The 24,373-nt window shown below is 46.5% G+C and overlaps 1 protein-coding gene across 2 annotated transcripts in view; it reads left to right on the forward strand.

The window, feature by feature from the left end:
- The window catches only part of FSTL4 (follistatin like 4), a 401,478-nt gene extending 377,482 nt beyond the window's left edge, over positions 1-23,996 (forward strand). The window contains exons 13-16 of one of the 2 annotated variants that reach the window (XM_023617696.2): positions 3,551-3,700; positions 8,684-8,791; positions 15,138-15,247; positions 17,600-23,996. In XM_023617696.2, the coding sequence (XP_023473464.1) occupies positions 3,551-3,700; positions 8,684-8,791; positions 15,138-15,247; positions 17,600-18,302 (1,071 nt within the window). In that variant the 3' untranslated portion in view covers positions 18,303-23,996. The remainder of the gene's footprint in view (positions 1-3,550; positions 3,701-8,683; positions 8,792-15,137; positions 15,248-17,599) is intronic. The other variant, XM_023617697.2, reaches the window with a different exon arrangement.
- Positions 23,997-24,373: the final 377 nt, after the last annotated feature.

A 24,373-nucleotide genomic window follows, 5' to 3' on the forward strand; every position in this document is an offset into this window, starting at 1 on the left:
GGCCAAGTTTACGAAAGGAAGGAATGCTCAACCAGTCGATAGACGAGGTGAGCTTGGAGGTCCTCAGTGGCCCTCAAAGAACCAGGGGAGAGAGCATGAAACATGTGAATGCCCAGAGTGTCAGACGTGCCATGAACAAAATATGAGGCCAGATACAAAGGGTCAACGTAACACGCAGTGGGCAGAGGCAGAAGACGTGATTGCTGGTGGTAGATTTAGGAAAGACCCAGCTATCAGGAGGCAGCCCCCAGGGCTGTGCTTCCCCACCCCCCACTAACCCAGGGCTCCATCTCTCCCCCACTGGCATCCCACTTGGCCTTGTGTTGGCAGTTTCTCGCATGAGATCTGACCTCTTCTACTAAACCCTAGCTTTGAGGGTAGAACTATGGCATTAATCCAAGAGAGTCATCTAAAAGCCCCCACATGCCCTCTCCTTGAGGACATACACTGAATGACCTGGTGAATAGTGACGGGCTTAGATTCATGAAGGCAGTGGGCTCAGCCCAAACGAGTTCCTAAAACAAGTTTGTTGCATTGCTGTGCTGGGGTTGGTGTATCTCAGGCTGTTGTATTTCTCACATTTGTAGCTTGGAACCAGCTGTTTTCCAGGCTATTTTATTTGAATTAATCTTTTTTAAAAGTACTACCTCTGATGAATTTTCCCTCCACATAATAGCAATGAAACAACCTAGAAAGAGTGGTCCTAGTTAATTGCTGGTAATTAGGTTTAAATAATTGCACCCTGTCACATTGGCATTAATTTCTCATATATTTGCAATAATCTAAGCTGTAGCTTGGGGGAAATCTCTTAAATCCTAACCAGGACTCAATTTTCCTAAGAAGCTAGAACAAGACACAGTAAGAGAGGTCCTAAGGTATTTCAGGCAACACAAGACCATCGTGAGCTGTGGAGCAGTCTCAAATAACAGTTTTCTCATCTAGAAAATGCCAAACACCTCTCATGAGGGTTACAATGGAATGACCCTTTCTCTAAAGTGCCGAATGAGTAGGAGTTTGGTGCATCTTCTCTCAGGCTTCTCTGCTGGATTCAGTGTCGTCTTTGTCCAGCGGGAAGCAGCATGATTAACAGAGAAGGGCACAGACTTCAGAGTCAGGCAGACATGGGTTCAGAGCCCACTTCTGTCACTCAGCGGGCTAAGTGACTTTAGGGAAGTTATGTAACCCACCTGAACCTCAGTTTTCTCATATGCAGATTGGGGTTATTATGAGAATTAAATGTGATGACAGTGGCAAGGGTCCAAGGAAGCAGGCTGTTTCAAAGCTATTGCAGTCTTCTAGGGGAGAAACAGGGTGGAGATGGAAAGTAGATGAACTCAGAGATCTAGGAGGTAGTCTCGGTAGCCTTCAATGACTAATCAGAGGTGAGTTCATGGGAGTACGAAGAATCAAAGATGGCGTTCATGCTTTGGACTGGGCTAATAGATGGAGATGAGGACCCAGAGGGAGGAGCAGGTATGGAGGCAAGAAACAGTTCAGGTGTGGATGATTGAGGATGAGGTGGCCGAGATAGAACCAAGTGGGAACTGGAGAAGGTGGTTCTGAGGTAAAGACACAGATCTGGGAGCCATGAGCGTGGAGTGTTGGATAAAGCCAGGGGGCTAGACAAGGTCACCAAGGGTGTGTGTAGGTGATTTGAGATGGGCACCAAAAATAGGACCCTGGAGGTCATTAACAGGTAAGAGGTAGACCAAGAGGAACTGCAAAGAAGATTGAGACAGAGTTGGGTCAGAGTCATGAGGGAAGACATGGGATTGTATATCTTGGAAGACAAGGGAAAAGAAGGTCACCTTTTTCATTCATTTCTTCATTCAACAAATCTATTTTAAGTACTAATTCTGTGCTGGGCACTATACTAGGTGCTAAGGATGTAGCAGTGAATCAAACCAACAGAGAGTCTGCTCTCAAGGAGTTTACAATCTAGTGAAAGAAGAGAGACTAAACAGACAAATAAATGCATAAAGTCAAGTACGTGAATGATGCGCCAAGGTAAGGCAGTGAGGAGCTGGGGGCGCCAAGCTAGATGAGGTCAAAGAAGGCCTCTCAGTTAGGTGACACTTAAGCAGAGACCTGAAGGATGTGAGAGAAGAAACCATGCAGGTATCTGGGGAAGAGCATTCCCAGCACAAGGAACAGCCAATGCAAAAGCCCTGGAGCAGGAGTGTGGTGGGAGTGAAGAAGAACAAGCATGCCATGTACACAGAGTAGGGTGAGTAAGGGAGAGAAAAGCCAGAGATGGGTCAGAGGAGTTGCAGGAGCCAGAGTGTACAGGGCCTTGAGGCTCAGGAGAGACTTGGATCTTATTCTGAGCAAGAAAGAATGCTACTGGGGAGAGGGCACTGAGAAGAGGACTAAGGTGGGCTGACTTACACTTTACAATGATCCCCCCTGGTTTCTGTGTCAAGAAGAGGTAGGAGGAGGCCAGGGTGGAATCAAGGGGCAATCGGGATGCTATAGCAGTTACTCCGGTGACAGATAATGGGGCTTGAGCTAAGGTGATAGAGGTGGAAATGGTAAGAAAGAGACAAATTCTGGATATATTTTGAAGGTAAAGCTGAAATGACTTTTAATACATTGGATGAGGGCTGAGGGTATGGGAAGAAAGAGGAGTCAAAGATGGGCTCAAAGTTTTTGGTCTAAGGAAATAAAACCATGGAGCTGCCATTTTTTGAATGGAATGAGCAGGACTGGGAGGTAAAAGTGAGAGTTGATTTTGGACTCACAAGTTTGAGATGGTCATTAAAGGACCAAAGTAGAGCTAGATAGTTGGCTGTATAAGTCTGGAGTTCAGGGAAGAGGCCTGAGCTGAAGATATCAGTTTCGGAGTTGTAAGCATGTAGACTGCAGGTAAAGCCATAGGTTGCATGACATTAACAAAGGGAGTGGCTTTTGGAGGAAAAAAAGTCATCCAGGAGCAAACCCCGAGCACTCTGACATGTAGAGATCAGCAAACTCCTCACGATGGAGCAACAGAGAAGGATCAGTCTCTGGGCAGGATGGAGGGGCAGGAACCAATGGATAGTCACCACAGTGTCAGAGGATGCCCCAAGTTCAAATAAAATGATGGTGGAAGTTTAATAACTGAGGAGTCAATATTGACCTTGGTGAGAACACTGCCCACTTTGTGGTAAGGACAGGAGCCAGAGAGTTAAGGAGCATGTGAGAGGTGAGGAAGCAGAGAAAGAGTGTAAGTAACTCTTTCTTTCAGAAGTCGGCCCATTGACAGAAGTTTTTTAAATGATGGGGATGAGGAGAGGGAGAAGGTAGCACACAAGCCTGAAGACCATGGCCCCGGGAGCTGCTGACTGAGAGGGCCACAAAGGGAGCTACAGGCTCAGAAGAAGTAGGAGGCAGTGAAAGATGAAAGGATCGTGAAGAGAAAAACTGGTGGGAGGGTTCGTGTGCCATGTTCTGTGTATGCAAAGGATTGTAAGAGAGGGAAGAAAGGACAGAGGAGCGTCAGCGGAGAGGGAGCCCAGAGATGTCAGGGGAAGGGAGATGAAGAAGATATATGGCAGCCTGTCTCCTACAGGAAGAAATCTGTCCTCAAGGGGAAGGAGATGCCACCCAGCCCTGCCAGTGGGCATCAGCAGTGAACGTCAGGCACCGGTACATCTACGTGGCGCAGCCAGCACTGAGCAGAGTCCTTGTGGTCGACGTTCAAGCCCAGAAAGTCCTGCAGGTACATCTCTCTAAGGGAGTGAGGGGGACTTCTACTTCAGGGGTGCAGCCAGCCAAATTCTTTGCTTCGTGCACACTCCCTGGCTACTATGAGAGGTGATCAGGCTAGGGGGATGGGGGTGGGGGCGGGGGGCAGCAAAGAGGATTCATGTGCAGTGATTCATCAAGTATTTATTGCCTACTCTGTGCCAAGCACTGTTCTAGGTGCTTGGAAAACAGCCAAAATTGAGCAATGAAGTCTTAGAACTTATATTCTAATTGTGGAGACAGACCATAAATCAGAATTATAGGGAGTCATAAATAGTAAGAGCTATTTACAGGTGAAATGTGACAGAGGAACTGGAAGACTATTTTAAATTGGCCCTCACTCTGGAGGTGAACAGAACCTGAGATCTAAATGCCAAATGGGATTCCAACTCTGGCAGCAAAAGGAAGGCCAGTGGGGCTGGAGTACAGTGAGGAAGGGGAGATGGGTGCAAGGAAGTTGCGGGGAAACAAGGCCAGTGAACTAGAAAGCCACCAAAGGGTTTCATCAGGGGACTGACATCATCTGACGTATTTTTACAAGTCAATATGACTGCTGTGTTAAGAACAGACTGGAAGAACGAGCAGGGATGTGGTCACCAAAATAATCCAGGCAAGAGATGATGACAGCAGTGGAGGTGGTGAGAAGTGATCAGATTCTTGATATATTTTAAACGTGGAGCCCAAAATGTTTTCTGCTGGGTTGAACGTAAAGTTTGAGAGAGAGGAATCAAGTTTTTTTGTTTTAACTTCAGCAACTGTAGAATGATGATGCCATTTACGATGTGTGGTGGGCTGAATAATAGCCCACAGGACGCCCACATCCTAACCCCAAGAACCTGTGAATGTCATTTTATATGGCAAAAGAGACTGAGCAGATGCGATTAAATTAAGGATTTTTAAACAGTAAGTTATCCTGAGTTATCTGGGTGAGCCAAAAATGCAAGCACAAGTATCTTTATAAGAAGGAGAGACGGGGAGAAATTTGACTGGATAGAAGAAGGAGGCAACAGGAGGGCTAAAGCAAGATGCTACACTGCTGACTTTGAAGACTGGAGGAAGAGACCGTGAGCCAAGGAATGCAGCTCTAGAGGCTAGAAGTCAAGGAAACGCATTCTTCCCTAGAGCCTCTCGAGGGAGCACTGCCATGTAGACATGTTGGTTCTGCCCGAAGAAAATGATTTTGGACTTCTGGCCTCCAGAACTGTGAGAGAATAGATGTGTGTTGTTTTAAGTCACCAAGTTTGTGGTATTACGTTCTGCAGGAATATATAACTCACGTGCTGTGATAAAGACTTTGAGCAAGGTGAGGGTTGGCGGGGCTAGGTCATGGAGCAGGTAAAAGGGAAAATTAGGAATTCAGTTTTGGAGCTGTTAAGTTTAAGCTACTATTATATATATAAGTAGAGATGTCAAGTAAGCAGTTGGATAAACACATCTAAAGTCAAAGGAGAGGTCGAGGCTGGAGATGTCAATGTGGATATCATCACCGTGTGAACTGTGTTGAATCCAGAGAACTGGATGAAATCACTGAGGGTAGTATAGATAGAGAGGAAGTCAAAGGTTGAGCCCTGGAGCCCTCCAACACTTAAAGATCAGGAAGGAGAGAAGCAGCCAACAAGACCAAAAAGGAGTAGCCTAAAAGGTAGGGAGAAAATCAGGAGAAGAGGGAATTCCAGAAGCCAAGAAAACAGAGTCTTTTAAGGTAGAGTTAGTAATCATGATGTCAAATGTTGCCGAGAGAATTTGTATGTTTTTAAGATTGAGAATTGACCATTGGACTTGATGCCACATGGATCACCTTGGCAGGAACAGAAAGATGATAATGGTGGAATGTAAGCCTAAGGGAGTGGATTCAAGTTAGAATGGTAGGAGATGAAGTGGAGACAGTGAATATAGACAACCATTTTGAGAGGTTTTGCTGTAAAGGTGAGTAAAAGTAGACAAATGAGGCAGTGGCTAGAAGAGGATGCCAAAGTAACTTTTTTAGACTAGGTGACATTACAGCATTTGTTGCTAATGGCAACAACTGTTCCCACAATTCTTCCCTTTCTTCTGCATCACAGAAATAGGCAGGAGTCAATGAAATCCAGGGTGTACAAGTGGAGATGCTAACTTTAGATAAAAGCACTTTCTTTCATTATAACATGAGGAAATGGAGAGTATGCAGGCACAGGTGCAAATAGGTGATACAATTGAAGGCAGCTGGATGAACCTCTCTTCCGGCTGCTTTTATTTTTTCAGTGATACAAGAAGGAAAATTATCACCAAGGCTGGAGATTTGAGGAGAGAGGTGAAAGTTGCATGTGAGATTGAGTGGACCAGGCAACTGTGATAGGACTGCTGGGCAATAGTGAAGGCTCACTTAAGGATGGTGGATGTAAATTTAAAGTGAGACTGGGGAACAGTGTTGTGTCTTTTGTCCTAGCAATGCTCAGCTGCCCTGGTGCAGGCTCATTGTAGGAAGAAAGTTGAATGTAGCCAAGGTTTGGTTTTTCCTGGCAAATGCAACAGGAGACTTTCTAGTTGTCTCTTTGTTATTGATTTCCCTGACCAGAGAACATACTCTGAATAATTTCAATCCTTTGAAATTTACCAAAATTTGCTTTATGACCCAGTTTATCGATTTTGGTAAATGTTCCATGTGCACTTTAAAAGAATGTGTATTCTGATGTTGGTAAGTACAGTATTCTATATATACGTCCGTTATATCAAGTTCATTGTATTGTTAGATCTTCTAAGTGATTTTTTTGTCCGTGTAGTCTATCAGCTACTAAGAAGTATGTTGAAATCTCCCACTATGATTGTAAATCTGAGTTCTATCCATTTTTGCTTTAAAATTGTAATAACTTCCTTGAGGAAAGACTCGTTTATTCTTACAAAATATCCCTCTTTATCTCTGACAATGCTTGTTACCTGAAAGTCTATTTTTGTCTAATATAAGTATAGGTAAATCAGATTTATTTTGATTAGTGTTATCATGGTATAATTTTCCATCCTTTTAACTTTCAACCTTTCTATGTCCATATATTTAAGGTAGTCTTTTATAAAGCCACATGTAGTTGTCTTTTGGTTTTTGGCTTTTATCTAGTTTAATAATCTTGGTCTTTCACTTAGAGTATTTGATCCATTTATATTTAATGTAATTAATTCTATAGTTATATCTATCATCCTACTGTGTTTCTATTTGACCTACCTGTTTATGATGGGAGAAAGTTAAGAGAATGGCTACAGCCTAAACTTTAGGGAAGTTTTGCTGTGAAGAGGGTAGACAGATGGGGTAGCTGGAAGAGTAGACGTAGTCCAGAGGGTTTTTAAAAGAGAGAAAGATATCAAGAAACTAGAGATACTGTCAATCTATCATTACTGGTGGGTTAAGAAGCTCTGAGTAGAGGAAGACAGTGCCAGATCTTGAAGCCTTTGGTCAATTAAGGGAAGCAGCCAGGACGCTGGTAGATAGAAACAAGGAGGAGTAGCTGTGGGCATGAACAAAGGACCTAGGGCATATTTCGGCAGAGAGCAGGGATGTGCAAAAATCAAGAGTTCAGTTGAGGTCATCAACAAAGGGATGAATTCTAAAGTCATCAGAGTATATAGTGAGTTATTTGAAGCCATGGTATTGGATGAACTCACCCTACAAGGAAAAGGATGTGGACAGAGAAAAGGTCAAAGATGAAGACCTGGGACATGCCAACATTTAGAAGTCAGGATGAGGAAGATAAGCTAGGGATGTGAGAGGCTGAGTGATGAAAATGTTTCCAGAAGGTAATAGTTAACCACGTTGAATCTCACTGAAATGTCAAGTAAGAGGATGATCACGAAGTGACTTCTGACTCTGACATGAAGGTCTAGAACAGTTCAGTGAAGTGATAAAGACAGAAACTTAGTGGGAATGAGTTAAGGAGAAGTGGATTCAGGAACTCCATAGACAGTTCTTTAGAGCAGTTTTGACTGATGGGGTTTTTTTCCCCTCAGATTAGAAAGGCTAGAATACGGTTAGTCAAAATTGAAATTTCAGAAATTTTATTGACATGGTCTAAGTTATGGTAGCTGAGGTGAGGAGAAGGAAGAGATCATTGAAACCAAGGAGGAACTGAGAAAGGGCCTTTAGATGAATCATCTGTGTGGATCTGAAGGCACCAATCTTGAGAACCCAGTGAGGGGTAGAGAAGACAATGAGTCATGTGTTAATGTCTTTAGTGAACAAATAGAGTAGCTAGGACATTTGACCAATGACAAGAAGAGCAGAGGTCATAGTCTAGTGGCATGAGCATCATAGAACAGAGTTTTGTAACTTATAAAACCACATTATAAGAAGTGGAAGAGAAAACAGCCTGCATTGCACAGGCTCACAGGGGCAGCTCTATCCTCAGGGGAGACCAGAGTTTCAATTACAGCCATAAAAAAAGAGTTGGCCTGGTGCCGTAGTCTCAGTCCCAGCCGCTCCAGTCAAAGGATGTTCTAGATAGAAGCTGCGCCAAGATAAGAGACAGGTGACAATGGATGATCTCAAAGTCAGTCTCAGATGACCCAGGGGGAAGGGCCAATTCACCAGAATCAGGGCCACAGGGCAGCCTAGGGAAGGAAGCTGAGGGTTCAAGAGGCCCAGAGGGCTCCCAGGAGAAGTGAAGTGATGAAGAATCAGTCCTCAGCTGATTCTTGAGTGGAAAACTTAAAGCCTCTGTGTTAGGCTTTTGCCAAGATGGTCTGGATCTTCTTCAAGTAAAACACACAAGAAGTTTTTAAAATGGAGAAATTACTGGCAACCAATTTTATGTCTCTGCAGACAAAACAAGAAGGGAGGCTTCTGTGCAGGCTTCCCTAATGGGCTCATTGCCGAGGCTGCTAGGCTGGCTTTCCACCCACCCTGGAGTGATGGCCATGCACACAAAGCCAAGAAATGACCACTGGGTCAGCTTTTGCAACAATGATGACCAACTTGTCACTATTTTTTTTCAAGTCCATAGGTGTGGACCCTCTGCCAGCTAAGCTGTCCTATGACAAGTCGCATGACCAAGTGTGGGTCCTGAGCTGGGGGGATGTGCACAAGTCCCAACCAAGCCTCCAGGTATGTTCAGCATATGGAGGCCGAGACCCACCCCGCAGGAAAGAACTCTCTCCTTGTCTGATAAATGTCTCCCACTTCCCTAGGTGGATAATCTTATTTATCCAAAATATGTCCAGAAAGGCTCAAGGAGAGATTAGGAAACGGCCTCAAGACAATGCCTCTCACAGGCAATTAACAGGGTGTCTTTAGCGAGGTCTGCTATTAAGGATATAAATACTGATGATCGATAGGATTCTGATGTCATGATAACCAGAATGGGGCTCCCAGGCCCCACCCAGCCCAGCTCCACAACACCTGCACAACAGAGGGAGGCCCTGGAGTCCAGGCGGCTAGATGCTGGTCAATAAGGAAGGAGAATGAAAGCACATTTACTGAGTGCTTTCAGTGTGCTAGGGCACAGAAAAGCCAGATAATTTGCCCACGGTCCAACCCAGGCAGTGTGGCTCTGCAGCCCACATTCAGCCACTGCTCTGTACTGCCTCCTAGGAAGAGCTTGGGCCCAGGAAATCTGTGGGATTCCTCCATCCACTAGCCAGGGAAGGTCAACACCCCCCTTGTGTTGAGTATGCCCGGCTGAGCCTTTCTCATCAGGAATCCATGAGAGGATTAAGCCCCATAAAGAGTGATTTGAATGCCTAGTTTCGCAATTTTCCCTAAGGTGGTACATAGAACCATTCTAGATGCACAGAAGAGAAGTTAATTCATTTAGTGGCTGCCTTGGGACATGAGGGTTTCATTCTCTCTCAGAACCCCAGCTGAGAAGGGCTACAGATGGAAGGAAGTTCACCTTGTTCCCATGACTGGTAGGAGGCCGGGGACACCCAGGTCTACAGAAGCTCCCTCCTGGGGACTGACCACCTGTCTGCCTACCTCCACACTGCTGGGCCAGCGGGGAGACACTACTTCACCTCCTATAAACCAGGATTGTTGCCACTTGATGGATGCCATCAACCATCCTGGGCCCCAGGGGGCTAACAAAAAAAATAACCCATTAGAGAGCCTAGGAGCCAGAATAAAGGTCACTCAGAACAGAGTATAAGCCCAGAGAATTATCGGTCACTTTGCCAACTCTAAGAAAGTGCTTAAGGAAATTCAAGGGGAAGGGCCAGCAAAACAGATTTTTCTGGAACTAAAAATGAACAAAAATGACTCCTAAATTAAAACTGCAGTAGATGAGTAGAAGAAAATGCGTGATTTCTACTGAGACCCAAGCTAGTCACCTGAAAGATAAAAAGCAAGAAAATCTCTTTCAAATCACAGAGCTAATATATGAAGAGATTAAGACGTGAGGTCTCAGAAGTCAGCAGAAGTTTAGAAAGAGAAAAGGTAATAGTTGTAACAGAGTCGAGATTAAATAAATTTGGAGTAAAATCTCCAAGTTGAAAACTTAATCATGTAGATTGAAAGGGATTCACAAGTTCCAGGCTAGAATGACAAGAAATGGTACATCTCTGCACTTCTTGGTAAAATTTTGCAACTCCGAGAATAAAGGGAAAATCTTACAAGTTTCAAGGCAGGAAGAGCAAGTTACTATAAAAGAAAAAAAAATCAGGTTAGTATTGGACTACTCACCTGCAACATTACCTGGAAGACCCTGCAATCTATATACTACTAAGATAAAAGAGCTGAATCCTATTCCCAGCCAAGATAGCATTTAGCTGTCAGGACAAAAGGAAGACATAAAGATATGCGAGAATTCAGACAGCGATCGCTCATGTGCCCCGTCTGAGGAACATATTTAAGGAAAGACACCAGAAAAACATCAGATGAACCAGATCAGAGACATCAGGATGGAGAAAGATGAAGAGGAGACAGTTGCACGTAATGAACTAGAAAGAAAGGTCCAAATTAAAAGTAAGATGGGTGAGGAGAGACTATGGAAAATGTACAGTAAGTGCTAAACAAGGATGTTTGAATTAGGAGAGAGACAGTGAAAGAGAAATCCTAATACCAGGATGTAACTAAAGATAAATTATTTTGGTAAAAATAAGTAGAAAGTGAAGGAAAGAGGCGACAGTAAAAATGCTCAAAAATGTCATGCTATTAGGATAAGAGAGGATATAGAGAGTGTTGTTTGAAATTAATAGTTGAGAAGTGAGTATCTCAATTATTCCAAATGTGACAAACTGAACTCTCTCATAAAAGCAGAGATGATCAGACTGGGTTTTTAAAAAAAGAAAAAAAGAAAACTAGCTACAACTTGTTTACAAGAAACACATATGAAATAAAGAGATAATAAAAGGTTGAATTTAAAGGGTTAGGAAGAGTGACGACAAGTGAACAATAGATATCCATGAGTGGCAATATTAACATCAGACGAGGTGGAATTTCAGGTGAAAAGCACTAAACAGCATCAGAAGAAACAATACGTGATGAACAGCTAATAGAGAGCAAACAGCTTTAACAATCAAATACATAAAACAAGAGTGATTACAAATACAAGGAGAATGTGGTTAAAAATGCACTTAAATCTTACATACCAAGGAGACAAAATAATGGCATAGGGAAATTGAACAATATGAATAAGGAACTTGGTTTAATAAATATATGGAAAACCTTTCATCTGCCAAATAGAATTTTTTCACATGTCCACATACACAGAAGTGTATCAGTAATCACAAAGAAAAGGTTAACAAGTTTTGTAAAAGTAGATGTTATAGGCGGCATTATCTGATAATTAGAAATAATTAAAACATGGCTTCATCAGAAAACACTCCTAGATAGCTACTGGATCAAAAAGGAAGTTAAAAGGGAAATTACAAACTGTCTCAAAAGCAATGAAAAAGACTATTTCACATCAAAAGCTGTGGGACACAGAGAAAGAGTACGCAAGGAATATTTGTGTCTTAAAAGCCTGCAAAGGAAGTATTTGTGCTAGAAATTAGAAAGAGAACAAAGCGACTGGTGAGAAGGCATTACTAAGAGGCCTGAAATTAACAGAAACAAAACAAAACAAGAAAAAGGGAAACGGGTAAATCTTTCACAAGCCTGATGAAAAGAGGAATGAGACAAGGTTCATTGCAGCAGATGCAGGAGGATGAAATCATTGTAAAATAATACATTGCAACTTTGGGCGGCAAATTTTAAAACCTAGAAGAAGTGGATGATTGTTTGCAAAATGTAGAAAAAACAAACTGACCTAAGAAAAGGAAAACTTGCAATAGAACCATTACCATAGAAAGTTTTTTAAAGATTGAAGAGCTCCCGTAGAAAAATGTACAGCTGAGTTTTACCAAACCTTCAAAACATAGGTAATTTTAGTCTTATTTGAACTATCCCAGACCATAGTGGGGAAGATACAGCTCCTTAGTCTGTATTTAATAGCCAGTATAATTGTAATTATGAAAAGTGACCAAAAATATAAGAAATGAAACTATAGACTAATCTCGCTTATGAATACAGAAGCAAAGTTCTAAACATGGTATTTAAACTGGAGTCCAGCAAGGCATTTGGATGCAGGGAACAAACCCCCCGCTACAACAAGGTTCACTATCCAGAAATCAGTCAATATTCTTCATAACACAAACAAATTACAACAGCAAAAAACCCATGATATTTCCAATAAATGCTTAAAAGGCATCTAATTAAATACAGCAGACATTCTTAATAAAAAAAACTAAAAATATGAATAGAAGGAAATTCCTCAAATATAATGAAGAATATTTCCCAGAAATCAAGAGCAAATTTTGCCTTAAGGCCAAAACACTAAGAGCATTTTAATTAATATAAGGAATTAGACCATGATGCCCACCATCACCGTAATTGGAAAGTCTCGGAAATGTACTATGACAAGAAAATGAAATAGATTGAATAAGCCTACGTTCATCACTGTGGGCTGGGGTTCAGGAAACCAGCACTTGCAAAAACTGCTCCCGGAAATGTCAAATGGCACGGCCTTTGTGGTGAGCAATTTGGAAAAATGAAACAAGAGCCTCAAAATAAGGCTTTTTGATCCAGCAACCTGACTGCTCAGAACTTATCCAAAGGCTGTGATCATGGATATAAACAAGACTTAGCTACAGCAGTATGTGTTACTGCATGGTTTATATTTGCAAAACATTAAAAATAATATCCTAATGCTTCTAAATATCCAACACTAAGGAACTGGTTAAATAAACTTTACTGTGACTGCATGAAGGTATTTCTGTAAATGAGACCCATTCCCTCATCAATCCTGCCCCACACTGTCTTGCCCTCTCCCAGGCCGAGGTTTTAGCTGCCACTCAGCCTGTCCCACTGGATACCTTGTCCCCTGCCCTTCCCCATTGTCACTTCTTGGATGGCTTCATCCACCCCTCCGAGGGAGATGCTCAGCCTTCCTTACCCCACGCTGACTGCTGACGTCTTCTGATAACCAGCTACATATGCACGTCTCCTGAACCAAGCCCACAGAGCCAGCAACTTTGAGAGGTTCAACAGTTATCTTTTGGGCATGGGTGTGCCCGGCCATGTGCCAGGACACAGGCCAAGAAGAAACTCATGACTCAGAGAAGTGAGGCTGACATGCCCACATCAGTTCAAGGGCCCAAGGTACCACATTTTGATGAATATAGGGTGTCAGAGAGCTGAAGCATGAAGGACACTGACGACTGACAGCCTGTAATTTTCCATCTCTATTACAAGCTAACATGGTAGGCCTGATATCAAGCCATGATTGCTTGGCATCTTGGAATTCTCTGGCATTTTCCCCAGACTCTAAAATCCAATTTCCTAATGCTGATTTTTTGTTAATGCCCAGTTCTCTGAGTTTTTTCCCAGGGCCTTGCCATGGAAGTGTCATTTGGCCATTTTTAAGTCACAGGAAAATAACCTAATGCAACTTCAGAACTCTAGAGCTGCCCAAGACTGAAAATCACAGCCTTTATCATTTCAATCCCGCAGTCTGCCTGCTGACCCCGCCACGGGAAGCAGGATCTGAAAGGGACTCAAACTTCAAACCAGCCTGAGGAGGCAGGCCAGGTGCTGTTTGTTTTGTCATAAAAGTAAAGCCAGCAGGCAGCCGCATTCTTAAAAGGTGAAGCATCCAGAGCTCCAAGCCATGTGAGTCACAAAGCCCCACCAGACACTGTCCTGGCTACAGAAATCTGGATCCTTCCTTCTAAACACATGGCCACAATATCATGATCAGGAAAAGTGTCTCACCTCCCTGTTCAAGGTCTATCATGTGTGTGTCCTGCTCAGAGGGTCTGGGCTTGTCCTTGGGGCCCTAGAGCCAAAATTGCCCATAAGCCGGCCAAGCCCCACATCTGGCTGCAGGTCTGCCACCTTTCCGGGAAATGGCCTAGAATCTGGAGGCTGATGAGCACATGCAGAAGGGCAAGGGGACACAGGCTGTCTGGCTCCATGTCTCTGACTTGCCCTGGCCCAAGTGTCAGTAGCTGATGGACAGAAGCCCCACTTGACCACAGGGGGCTTTCTGGTGGGACCTCCAGACCACTCTCTCTTCCTCTGTAACTTCAGACATCCCTCAGCTCTGCTCTGCATTGCCAGCGTGCCCTTCCCTGATACAGACACAGCAGGGACACACACCAGGGAATGGCTGGAGTCCCCTCCTGCCAAGTCCACAGAGGAGAAAGTGTTACCTCCAGGGAAACAGAGGCAGCCGTGGTCTGTCACTACCAATTTGTACAAAACACAGGGCCTAATTCTTTACTTTTCACAGCAAGTCCCCTTTGTGAAACTGGAAGCTCTCCCCAGCATTCTAATTGCAAGACATCTAAATGGCTTGCCCAGCATCTCTGAATGGCATCCCTGCGGGATTTCTGCTCTAATAAATTACGGAGTCAGTGCTCTCAGAGAACGCCTCTAAGAGCAGTATATGACAGAATCCCAACAAACTGGCCCAGGCACCTGGCATCAAAGAAAAGAAAGAACCAACAAACAATTCTACCATTTAACATTTTCCTTATTAAAAAGCTCTCTTCCTCTTTTCCCAGGGTGGCCTAGGTGTTGAGAAGGTGGGATTCTTTGTTGTGAGGGAGGTTCTCTCAAGTGGAGTGATGTTTTGGTTCTGGGGACCTCCCTCAGAAGTCCCAACAAGACTTACTCTGCGGTCACGGCGGCAGGTGACAATGTGCAGCACGGTCGGGCCTGACCATGTGGAGGGAGCAATTCAGGCATTCACTCCTGTCCCACCACTTCCTCTTCCAGGAAGGATGGATCCCTGTCTATGACATTCCCAAGCAGCTCCCATTCTGCTCCTGCCCCCTCCCCAAGACTGTGGCCTGTTCATTGTCACTCCAGCAGCCTGTCTGCTGGGGGTCTCCACCAGGGCATGCAGATGTCTCTGGGTTTCCAGCCCTCAACTTGAATAGGCCCTCATAAGGACTCCCACTCTGTGTTGTAGGTGATCACGGAAGCCAGCACAGGCCAAGGCCAGCACCTTATCCGCACCCCCTTCACAGGAGTGGACGATTTCTTCATTCCCCCAACAAACCTCATCATCAACCACATCAGGTGAGACCAGCGCGCGATGCCCTAAAGTACTCCGGAATCCCCTGCATGGGGCAGCTTCACGCAGGATGAGACCTGCTCCTTTCTCTATCTCCCCTATCCATCCTGGGCTGGCTTTGGACCCCATCAGGAAGGGACAGAGAAACGGACCCATCCCTATTCCCTAATTGTTAGAGTTAAGAAAGGCGTCCATGGGGCTGGCCCCGTGGCCGAATGGTTAAGTTCCTGTGCTCTGCTTTGGCAGCCCAGGGTTCGGATCCTGGGTGTGGACATGGCAACGCTCATCAGGCCATGCTGAGGCGGCATCCCACATCGCACAAACAAGACACTCACAACTAGAATATACAACTATCTACTGGGGGGCTTTGGGGAGAAGGATGAGAGACAGGGAGGGAGGAAGGAAGGAAGGAAAGATTGGCAACAGATGTTAGCTCAGGTGCCAATCTTTAAAAAAAACAAAACAAAAGAAGAAGATGAAAGACACCCAGTGAGGTCAGGAAGTCTTATCTCAAGGTGAGGAAAATAGAGGAAAGAAGAAAACAGCAGTGGCTAATTAGTGGTTAATTGACCACCCTCTACTTGCTAGACACAAAAAACTAGTATAAGTGGTCTCGATCCCTATGTTACAGATGACGAAACTGAGACTCAGAGAAGTTAAGACACTGGCCAAGGTCAGCCAGCCAGTAATTGGCAGAATCAGACTAAATGCAAAGCCAGGTCTCCTTTCAGAGCCCCATTCTGCCTTATTCTCTGCGAACCACAGCCCACGGTTCCTCTCGGAGCCCCCAGAGCAGCCGTGCAGGGGCCGCAGGGAACCGAGGCCTCCTGGCTGCCTGGCTGGGCACCATTCAAAAGAACAGCCTAACAATCACAGCCACGGCCTCCACTGCAAACCTCACCCCAGCCTGCAGACTCCCCCTCCCTATTCCTTTCAGAGAACCCTCATCGCTTTCTGTAAAGTCACCACTGCCTGCCCTCTTATAAAGTCATCAGGACCCGAATGTCTGGTGGCACTATTTACGCCTTTCTTTAGTGTGACATCAAGCACCTTTCTCCAGGAAGAAATGATTCATTTTTGCAAGCCGAGGCTGGACTTATAGGACTCGCCCATCTATCCTAGCCCGAGGAAGAAAAGAGCCACTTTATGAACCCCTCAGTGTAGAGAGTGACTAGAGAGGAGCCTCTGAGATGGTTCTAAAGGGTGAAGCCCCCTCCAAGAAGCTGCCTTCAGCCGGAAGCCGTGCAAACTCCGAGGCTTGCAGCCCCCGTGTGTGACTTTTACATTCAAGTTCTTTATAAGAGTGGGGTTTTCTTTCCTGCTGGTTCCATCCTCTGGCCCTTTAAGGATGCTTTAAAGTGGGCATTTCCCTCACCCTGAGGCACAGCTATCCAAGAGAAAAACATGGAGGAGATCCTCTCTTTTCCTGGAGGTGTACACAGCACCAAGAGGCCGCTAGGAGCAAGGGACTTAGGCAGAGGCTTCTCAAGTCAAAAGGAAGACCTGCCTGGAGTCAGGCCTTTTTGCAACTTGCAGCCAGCCTCTGAAGAGGAATTTCAGAAAGTCCAGATGTGAGCAGCTACCACCTGCTGAGCACCCTCCTAGATTCAGTCCTCCCAACAGCCCTCAGAAGGAACTGCCCTCCTAGAGTCACAGGGGCTCAGACAGGCAAGCAACATGGCCCAGGGTCTGCAGCCAGCAGGACGCTGCAGCTGTGCCAGGGCGTCTGTCTCCAAAGCTAAAAACCGTCTTCAGCCCCCTGCCCAAGGTTCCTCCTCCTAGCATGATGAACATGGCCAGAGAAGAAGCTGCCCTTTCACATCCCCCTCCCAGGATAAAGCAACACTAATAGGAAATCTTTCCTTGTTCAGTTGCATCTGCCTCCTCAAATTCTGGCTCTCCAGTTAGTCCAGAGAACAGCTAGGCTATGGGCTCTCCTATCTTGTCCTCCTAGCGGGCAGAGAGAGGGCAGCCATCTCCCGTCCTTTCCTACCAGGCACAGGCCCACCACTTCCCAGGTGGCACAAGGCCTGGGGGAAGCTGAGTCAAAGGCACCCCAAAGGGAGCTGCTGTTGAAGGCACCTTGACCTCCTTTTTTATCATTTCTAAAGATGAGTGCATGTTACGAGAGCATAAATCCAGGAATGTCTGTAACTCAACTGCATTTGGTTTGATATCATAGGTGAATCACTTATGAACCCATCCCCTGCAGAATAGTAGCTCTTATTAATAGGCTGTTAGATCATTGACAAGCTATGATAAAGGCAAAGAGAAAGGATGCAATTGTTTGTGACCGATGACAGATCCCCTACCCCAAGAGGCTTCCTAACCTCTGACCTCAGTTCTTCCCCTCCCAGGTTTGGCTTCATCTTCAACAAGTCTGAGCCTGTGGTTCACAAAGTTGACCTGGAAAGACTGATGCTCCTCAAGACCATCGGCCTGCAGAGGCACGGCTGCATGCCACAGGCCATGGCCCACACCCACCTGGGCGGCTACTTCTTCATCCAGTGCCGACAGGACGGCTCCACTTCAGCCGCACCGCAGCTGCTGATCGACAGCGTCACGGACTCCGTGGTTGGCCCCAATGGTGATGTAAGCGGCACCCCACACACATCCCCCGATGGACGCTTCATAGTCAGCGCTGCTGCCACCAGCCCCAAGCTGCACGTGCAGGAGATCACGCTGAGGGGGGAGATCCAGACCCTCTATGACCTGACAATAAGCCAGGGCATCTCCGACGTGGCCTTCCAGCGGTCCTTCACCCAGGGCAATCAGTACTACGTCTACGCCACTCTGGAGACAGAGCCAGCCCTGCTGTTCCTGGAGCTGTCCACAGGGAAGACGGGTGTGCTGAAGAACTTAAAGGAGCCGCCCAGAGGGCCAGCCTGGCCCTGGGGAGGGCCCCGCAGGATCATGAGGGATAGCGGGCTGTTTGGACAGTACCTCCTCACACCAGCCCAAGAGTCGCTGTTTCTCATCAACGGGAGACAAAACACACTGCGGTGTGAGGTGTCGGGCATAAAGCGGGGGACCATGGTGGTATGGGTGGGAGAGGTATGAAGGAGCCCAGAGCAGAGGCCTGGGCCAAGGAGTACTGCCGAGTCCTGACACCACAGCCCCAAGCAGGCGCCCTGTACATTTTTACAGACAAAAGCAAAAACCTGTATTCGCTTTGTGGTTCAACACTGATCTCCTTGCAAGTTTCCTAGTATAAGGTATGCGCTGCTAACAAGATTGGGGTTTTTTTGTTAGGAAGTATGATTTATGCCTTGAGCTACGACAAGAACACATGCTGCTGTGTAAAGGAATCATTTGTGTGCCCAGCTACACACACCATGTTACCTGGGGACGCCGTGGAACCAAGAGCTGCCGCTTTCCAGGCTGACACTTCTGTCGGTTGCCTTCACGTGGTCATTCTCCTTTACCGCCAGATCCAGCCAGGCTTCACCCTGTTGCAGTGGCCTGAAACCAGGCCTGGAAACGCGGGCTCACCAGGAGCAGGACTTTCCCTCCCGGCATGAAAGCCACAGCTGCCCTCGCTCTGGACCTTATTTTTCTCCTTCGCAGCTGCTTCTTGCTTTTCTTTCCATTTGACTTGTACGCCTGAGAGAGAGCCAACAAGACTTATTGCATCTTGGGGGATGGGGAAATCACTCACTTTATTTTGGAAATTTTGATCGAAAAATAATTTTTTATAATCTCAAATGCTAGTAAGCAGAAAGACGCTCTCCGAAGGTCCAGCTATATTCTGTCCTGCCTTAGGCCAAGTCTCTCAGAGTCACCACCCCACTTCCCACAGCCAGAAGGAAGGACAATGGTCATCAAAGAATAATGGTCTTCTACACCATTGGCACCCCCAAGTGCAGACCAGGCCACCCCATGGGTAAAGACTATGTTCTGGGTTGGGACCCCAAGAGACCAGGACAAACCCTGCGTGCCTGCTTTTCACCACTAATGGGGGACATTTTATTAGCCAGGTCCAGTGGCCCAGATTCAGGGCAGACTGGGCTTACCTGGCAAAGTGTGGGTGGCCTGCAGAAGAGTGTCCTCCAGGCTCAACAGAGAAACCCCAAGGACACAAGTGGGGTCCAGGAGGGTTCCTTAGGCTATCCGTTTTAGAAACCGATTCCTTCTCTGCCTGTGTCCCTTGCCCTCAGCTCTGGTGCCCCCGTCCCCACATCATCACGGCACAGAGAGCACAGTTCAGTGTTTTCTTACACACGGGACCCCTCTCCCCAGTAACACACACCCCAAAACTCAGAAGGATGCGGGCTGGCACTGCTGTGTTATTCCCAATTGTCTCAGGCTGTGGTGGGCTCTCAGGCTGGCATCAAAGAAGTGTAACCCTCCCAGCCCTGTGAAGACAGCCTGTGTCCAAGGATCTTAGCAAGGAAGAGGCTGCGTTGGATTCTCAGAACACCCCTTTCCCCTCGCTCACTTGGATGCTTTCTAGCTTAAGTCATCATTTTTCAAGCCACCTGGGGTTGGGAGAGACACCTTAGCTAGTTTACCCACCTTCACCTGCCAACACAGCCACAAGGTCCCCTGCTGCTGATGGACGGCCCCTTTTGGGGAAAGGAAGACATAGGGTGGGTCTCACTCTAAATACACACACCTCCTTTTCACTCCCACCTGACTGCCCAACCCACCTGGCCCCAGTTTCCTGAGGTCAGCCAGTCTCCTGGAACGTCCCATGTACCTTGGCCCACCAAATGCTTGTCCCCTACAACTCCCAGGAGTGTGCCTAGACGTGAACATTCATATTTTAGATTTTTTTAAGGTAAAATATGTAGATATATGTTAAGGAAACTGACCCTAAAAACCTAATATTCAGTTTCACAATAGCTGAGGTGGGTGGATATCGCAGCTCATCCTTTCTTCTTATTCCTGCCTCAGTATTTTGACACATTTCCTTCCAAACTCCCAGTTTTATCACCAAAATTCTTCAGCTTTCATGAACTCCTCCCTTAAAGTCTTCTAAATTGTGGCACCCTCTGTCAGAAAAAGAAGTCTCAGAGCCCACCTGAGGAAGAGCCCACAGACCCCGAACACTGTCCCCTCTGGGTCACAGGATTCCTAAGTCAAAGACCAATCCAATCCAAACCGGCCTCCTAAACTGGGAGTGACTTCCGCGGCATCTGCTCCTTTTCCGCTGTTCCTTCCCCTGTCGGTGTAGCTGAACAGCAGATCTGCCTCTCCCTGTCCTCATTGTGCAGTCATGGGGGACGGTCGGCTTAGGTCTCACTGCCAGCACGCCAGACACGATGGAATTGGAGCAGGAAATCACAGGCCTGAAAACTTTAAAACTTGCAAGTTCACAAAGGCAGGAGAGTAAATGTTTTTCCGGCAGTGCAATCAAGAGAACTGCTCAGGTGGGAGGCAGGGGAAAGGCTGGCCGGAACCCCACCTGCCCTTCCTCCCACGCTTCAGCCCCAGAAGACGCTCATGGAACACAGTTTGAAAGCCACTGGTGTAAGAAGTCATCACAACAGGTGGGCCTTGAAGTAAACCCGGGCGGCGATCCTTCTGATGAACACAAAAGGTCAACTGCTACTATTTCACATTATTGAAAAAGAATTCATTTCACCAAAAGAATCACCAAAAAGCCACTTACATAAGGAACTCACTCTTTCAAAATTACTGAATTTTGAAATAGAGTTAAGTTCACAAAAAACATAGATTTTTTTTTTCAGAATAACAAACAGACAAGTAATCTACACCTGTGGTGACATTAAGAATTTGAAATGGAAGCCCTCATTCTCCTCCTGAGCAAGTGAACAGAACCCCACGTGGAGGTGTGGGTCCAAAAGCCAGCCCAGCCATCCACAGATTGAGGGTAGGAAGAGGGGTTTGTCTGCTTCTAGAGGATTGCATGGACTTTCTGCACAGTGGGCCCGGTCGTGAACCACATGCATTGTGGCAAATGCCGGCCTCGGCAGCCTGGACCCAGCAAGCCCTGCCTGGGGCTGGCCCAGGCTTCTTTCTTAAGTCTCCAAGTCATTCAAGGTTTCTGCTACTTCCCCCAAGCCCCCGGATGTAGCCGGAAGAGCCCTGTAAAGTCTTGTTTGGGCCAACCACTGACACAAGCTGCAGGGACTCTGATCCAGAGGCAGCCTCACCAGAGACAGAAGCTCAGGCCCTCCAGTTCCCACTCCCATCCCAGCCGTCTCCCCATCTCCTGGCTCCCCTGTGCAGAAAAGGGCTCTGAACTCCAGGTAGGTGCCCTGAAGGACAGCTGTCCACCCCCAAATAAAGCAGACAACTGCCTCCTGCCCGAGGGAATTGTAACTGCTGAGTCTTCATTTAGGAAAGCAGCCTGGAGTCGGCTTTAGGTGGCCACAACTTCTTGTTTTCTGTTGACCAATAATCTGTGACCTAAAGGAGACTTCAGAACTGAGATGTTAAACAGATTCATTCTGGATATATTTTTCTACAAGGGGCTTAAAAAGTAATCGATTCATTTTTCACAACGTGTTTCATTCAAATACCAGGGATGCTGAACCATCTTCATTACCAAATCCCGCAGCTCGCTCTCTCTGGTCCTCCTCTGCAGAAGCAAGCCTCCGGGAGAGACGACACTGCTCCCGCCTCCCTCCGACACATCCACCAAGCTACCTCACTTTCTCCTCCCTGCACCCAGCACCGCCAGAATGCTGCCCCCATGCCAGGAGACCAGACAGGTGACGTAGGATGACAGCAGTTCTGGCAGGAAGTCCTTTGCCATCCTCCCCCACCCAGGACCTCAGATCCCATTCCAAGTGTAATCAGAACCCATTGGGACACAGCCCCTTGCCACCCAGAATCACATCCCCCAAACCCTAGCTCACAGCCCTTCTGAGTTATGTGACCAAGACTAGAGAGAACTCAGAATTGTCCAGAAAATTGGATATTGTCAGGCAGGAACTGTCAGACAGGAACAGAGACCATGACATCTCAGCCAAGCCTCATCCCTTAGAGGGCCCGAGCTGGACCCCTGTCCATTCTTATTTTATTCTCTGCCTTTCCTGCTCCCTTCCTATGCCTCGGGCCTCCCGCTCAGGAGCCACTCTACAGCCCCTACAATTCAAGGGGCAACTGACCTTACTGTGACACCAGCCCCCTATGGGCTTTACCCACACTGCTTCCTTGCTTTAGGGTACGAGTGAGAAGTCATTCATGGGGCCGGATGCTGCTATTTGCTCCCAGAAGGGCATGTAGGCAAAGCAATTTTGTTCAAGAAAGTCACTAGCTGCCTTGGTTTCTCTCCAAAATCATAGAGTCATAGGACAGAGAGGCTAACAGATTCAAGGGAAAAAATATATAGTGCCTATCCTCAAGGTGTGACTGCAAGACCCCAAACACCTGGTGGAATGCAACCCGCTTCCTACCTTTGTCTACACCAGATTACCTGCCAAGTTACTTAAGGATCTGAGCGTCTTATGTGGGCCTGCAGGCTTTAGGCACCAGCCGCCCCACAGACACCCAGAGCCCAGCACGCATGGTCTCATGCCTCCTTTGGAGCTCTGGGCAGTGAGTGGGAATTTAGCCAAACATGATGTGTGAAATTATGGAAAATGTGGGGAGAGTGGGGATTAGCCTCCAAAATTCACAGTGAGGTTACTTTAGCCAGCACCAGTGTTGAGCATGTACCTTGTTTTTTTTCTGACAAAGCCACAATTTACGCACCCCAGATTTCCAAGCTCACCTTGACTAATATGGGACCATCCCTTTCCCCTGTGGCCCCAGAGAACACCGGCCATGCCCTAGAGGGCTTAGCCTGCACTCCACAGAGCAATAACTGTTGACTCGCCCCTACTGCAACCCTGGTGATACATGGCTCTCCACATGTCACCATGGCAGGATCGGAGAATTCTGCCCTTTGGAGGCACTCTCTTCAAGATCAGGGCTTTGTTTCTGAGGAAGGGCAATGAGTTCTTGACTGGTTATGGGGCCCGAGAGCTCTCAAATGAGAACTTTCCTAAATCTAAACCTTTATCCACTGCCCACGTGGCATTTGCCGTGGGTTGTTGGTCCCTTGCTACTTAAGCTCTTCAGAGAGGTGAGGGACAACAGGTCTGCAAGCTGCCCACCCCAGACCCACAGCTCACCCCCCGTGGCACCCCCGTGGCCTGCACCCTCACGGCCCAGCTCCTGGGGTGGGCCAGCCCCTCCCCCTTCCTGGCCTGGCCCCCTCACACCCTACCTTTCTCCCACACCCCCGCTGCTCGTGCTTTCTGAAGGCCATGTGAGATGATCTAAAAGCAGAACTGGGCATGGAGTTTTGCTGCAGTGGTCACATACACTGTTTTATGCTATCGTGTAGCTGAATGACCCTCAAGATATGAAGTCACACCCACCATTTGTCCCATTAAGATTCTCGTCGTCTCCCACCTCAGAAAACTTTCAGATCTCTTATGTCAAGGCAGATTACATTATTTTGAGCAGTTGTGTAGACTCCAAAATATATTTTCTGTAATCACTGGTATTTCTCAAAAGGCCTCCTGTAATTACTATACATGTGAATTTTTCCTTATTTATAAAATATATATAAATTATTTTTAATACATCAACTTTAGTAGAAATTTGTACCAACACAGTAACTGTATGTGGCATTTGAAATGAGTTTGTGTTTCCTTTGACGTGTGACACAGTATTGAACACACCGTGTATTTGCAGTACCACTTGATATGAAGACGATTCACAAATTAGCATAAAGTGTTGTCATTGTAAATGCTCTTTTTCTGAGGATTTTACAATAAAACTTGAGAAAAGTTACCTTGTTCTGGTCCCAGTCTGTTCACAGTTGTCACAGCGAGAACTGGTTCAGGCAGGACCACTCAGAGCCTTTCTCCGCCTTCTCCATCACCACTGGGTTCAGGACGATCAAGGTGAAATGGGCCCTGCTCTGGCCCCATCCAAAGAGCTGCTGGACAAAGGCAGGCGCCGGAACCCAGAAGTCTCTCTTCCCCATGTTCAAGTGTTAGCTCCCAAAACGCACAACCAACATCTGGCTCAAAACTTCTCATCATCTGCCCTGGCAGACCCCAGACTCTAATCCATTCTTTTTTCTCTCTCTCTTCTTCTCCCCAAAGCCCACCAGTACATAGTTGTATATTCTAGTTGTAGGTCCTTCTAGTTGTGGCATGTGGGAC

This window comes from Equus caballus, chromosome 14 (genome assembly GCF_041296265.1).
Source record: "Equus caballus isolate H_3958 breed thoroughbred chromosome 14, TB-T2T, whole genome shotgun sequence".
Lineage (NCBI taxonomy): Eukaryota > Metazoa > Chordata > Mammalia > Perissodactyla > Equidae > Equus > Equus caballus.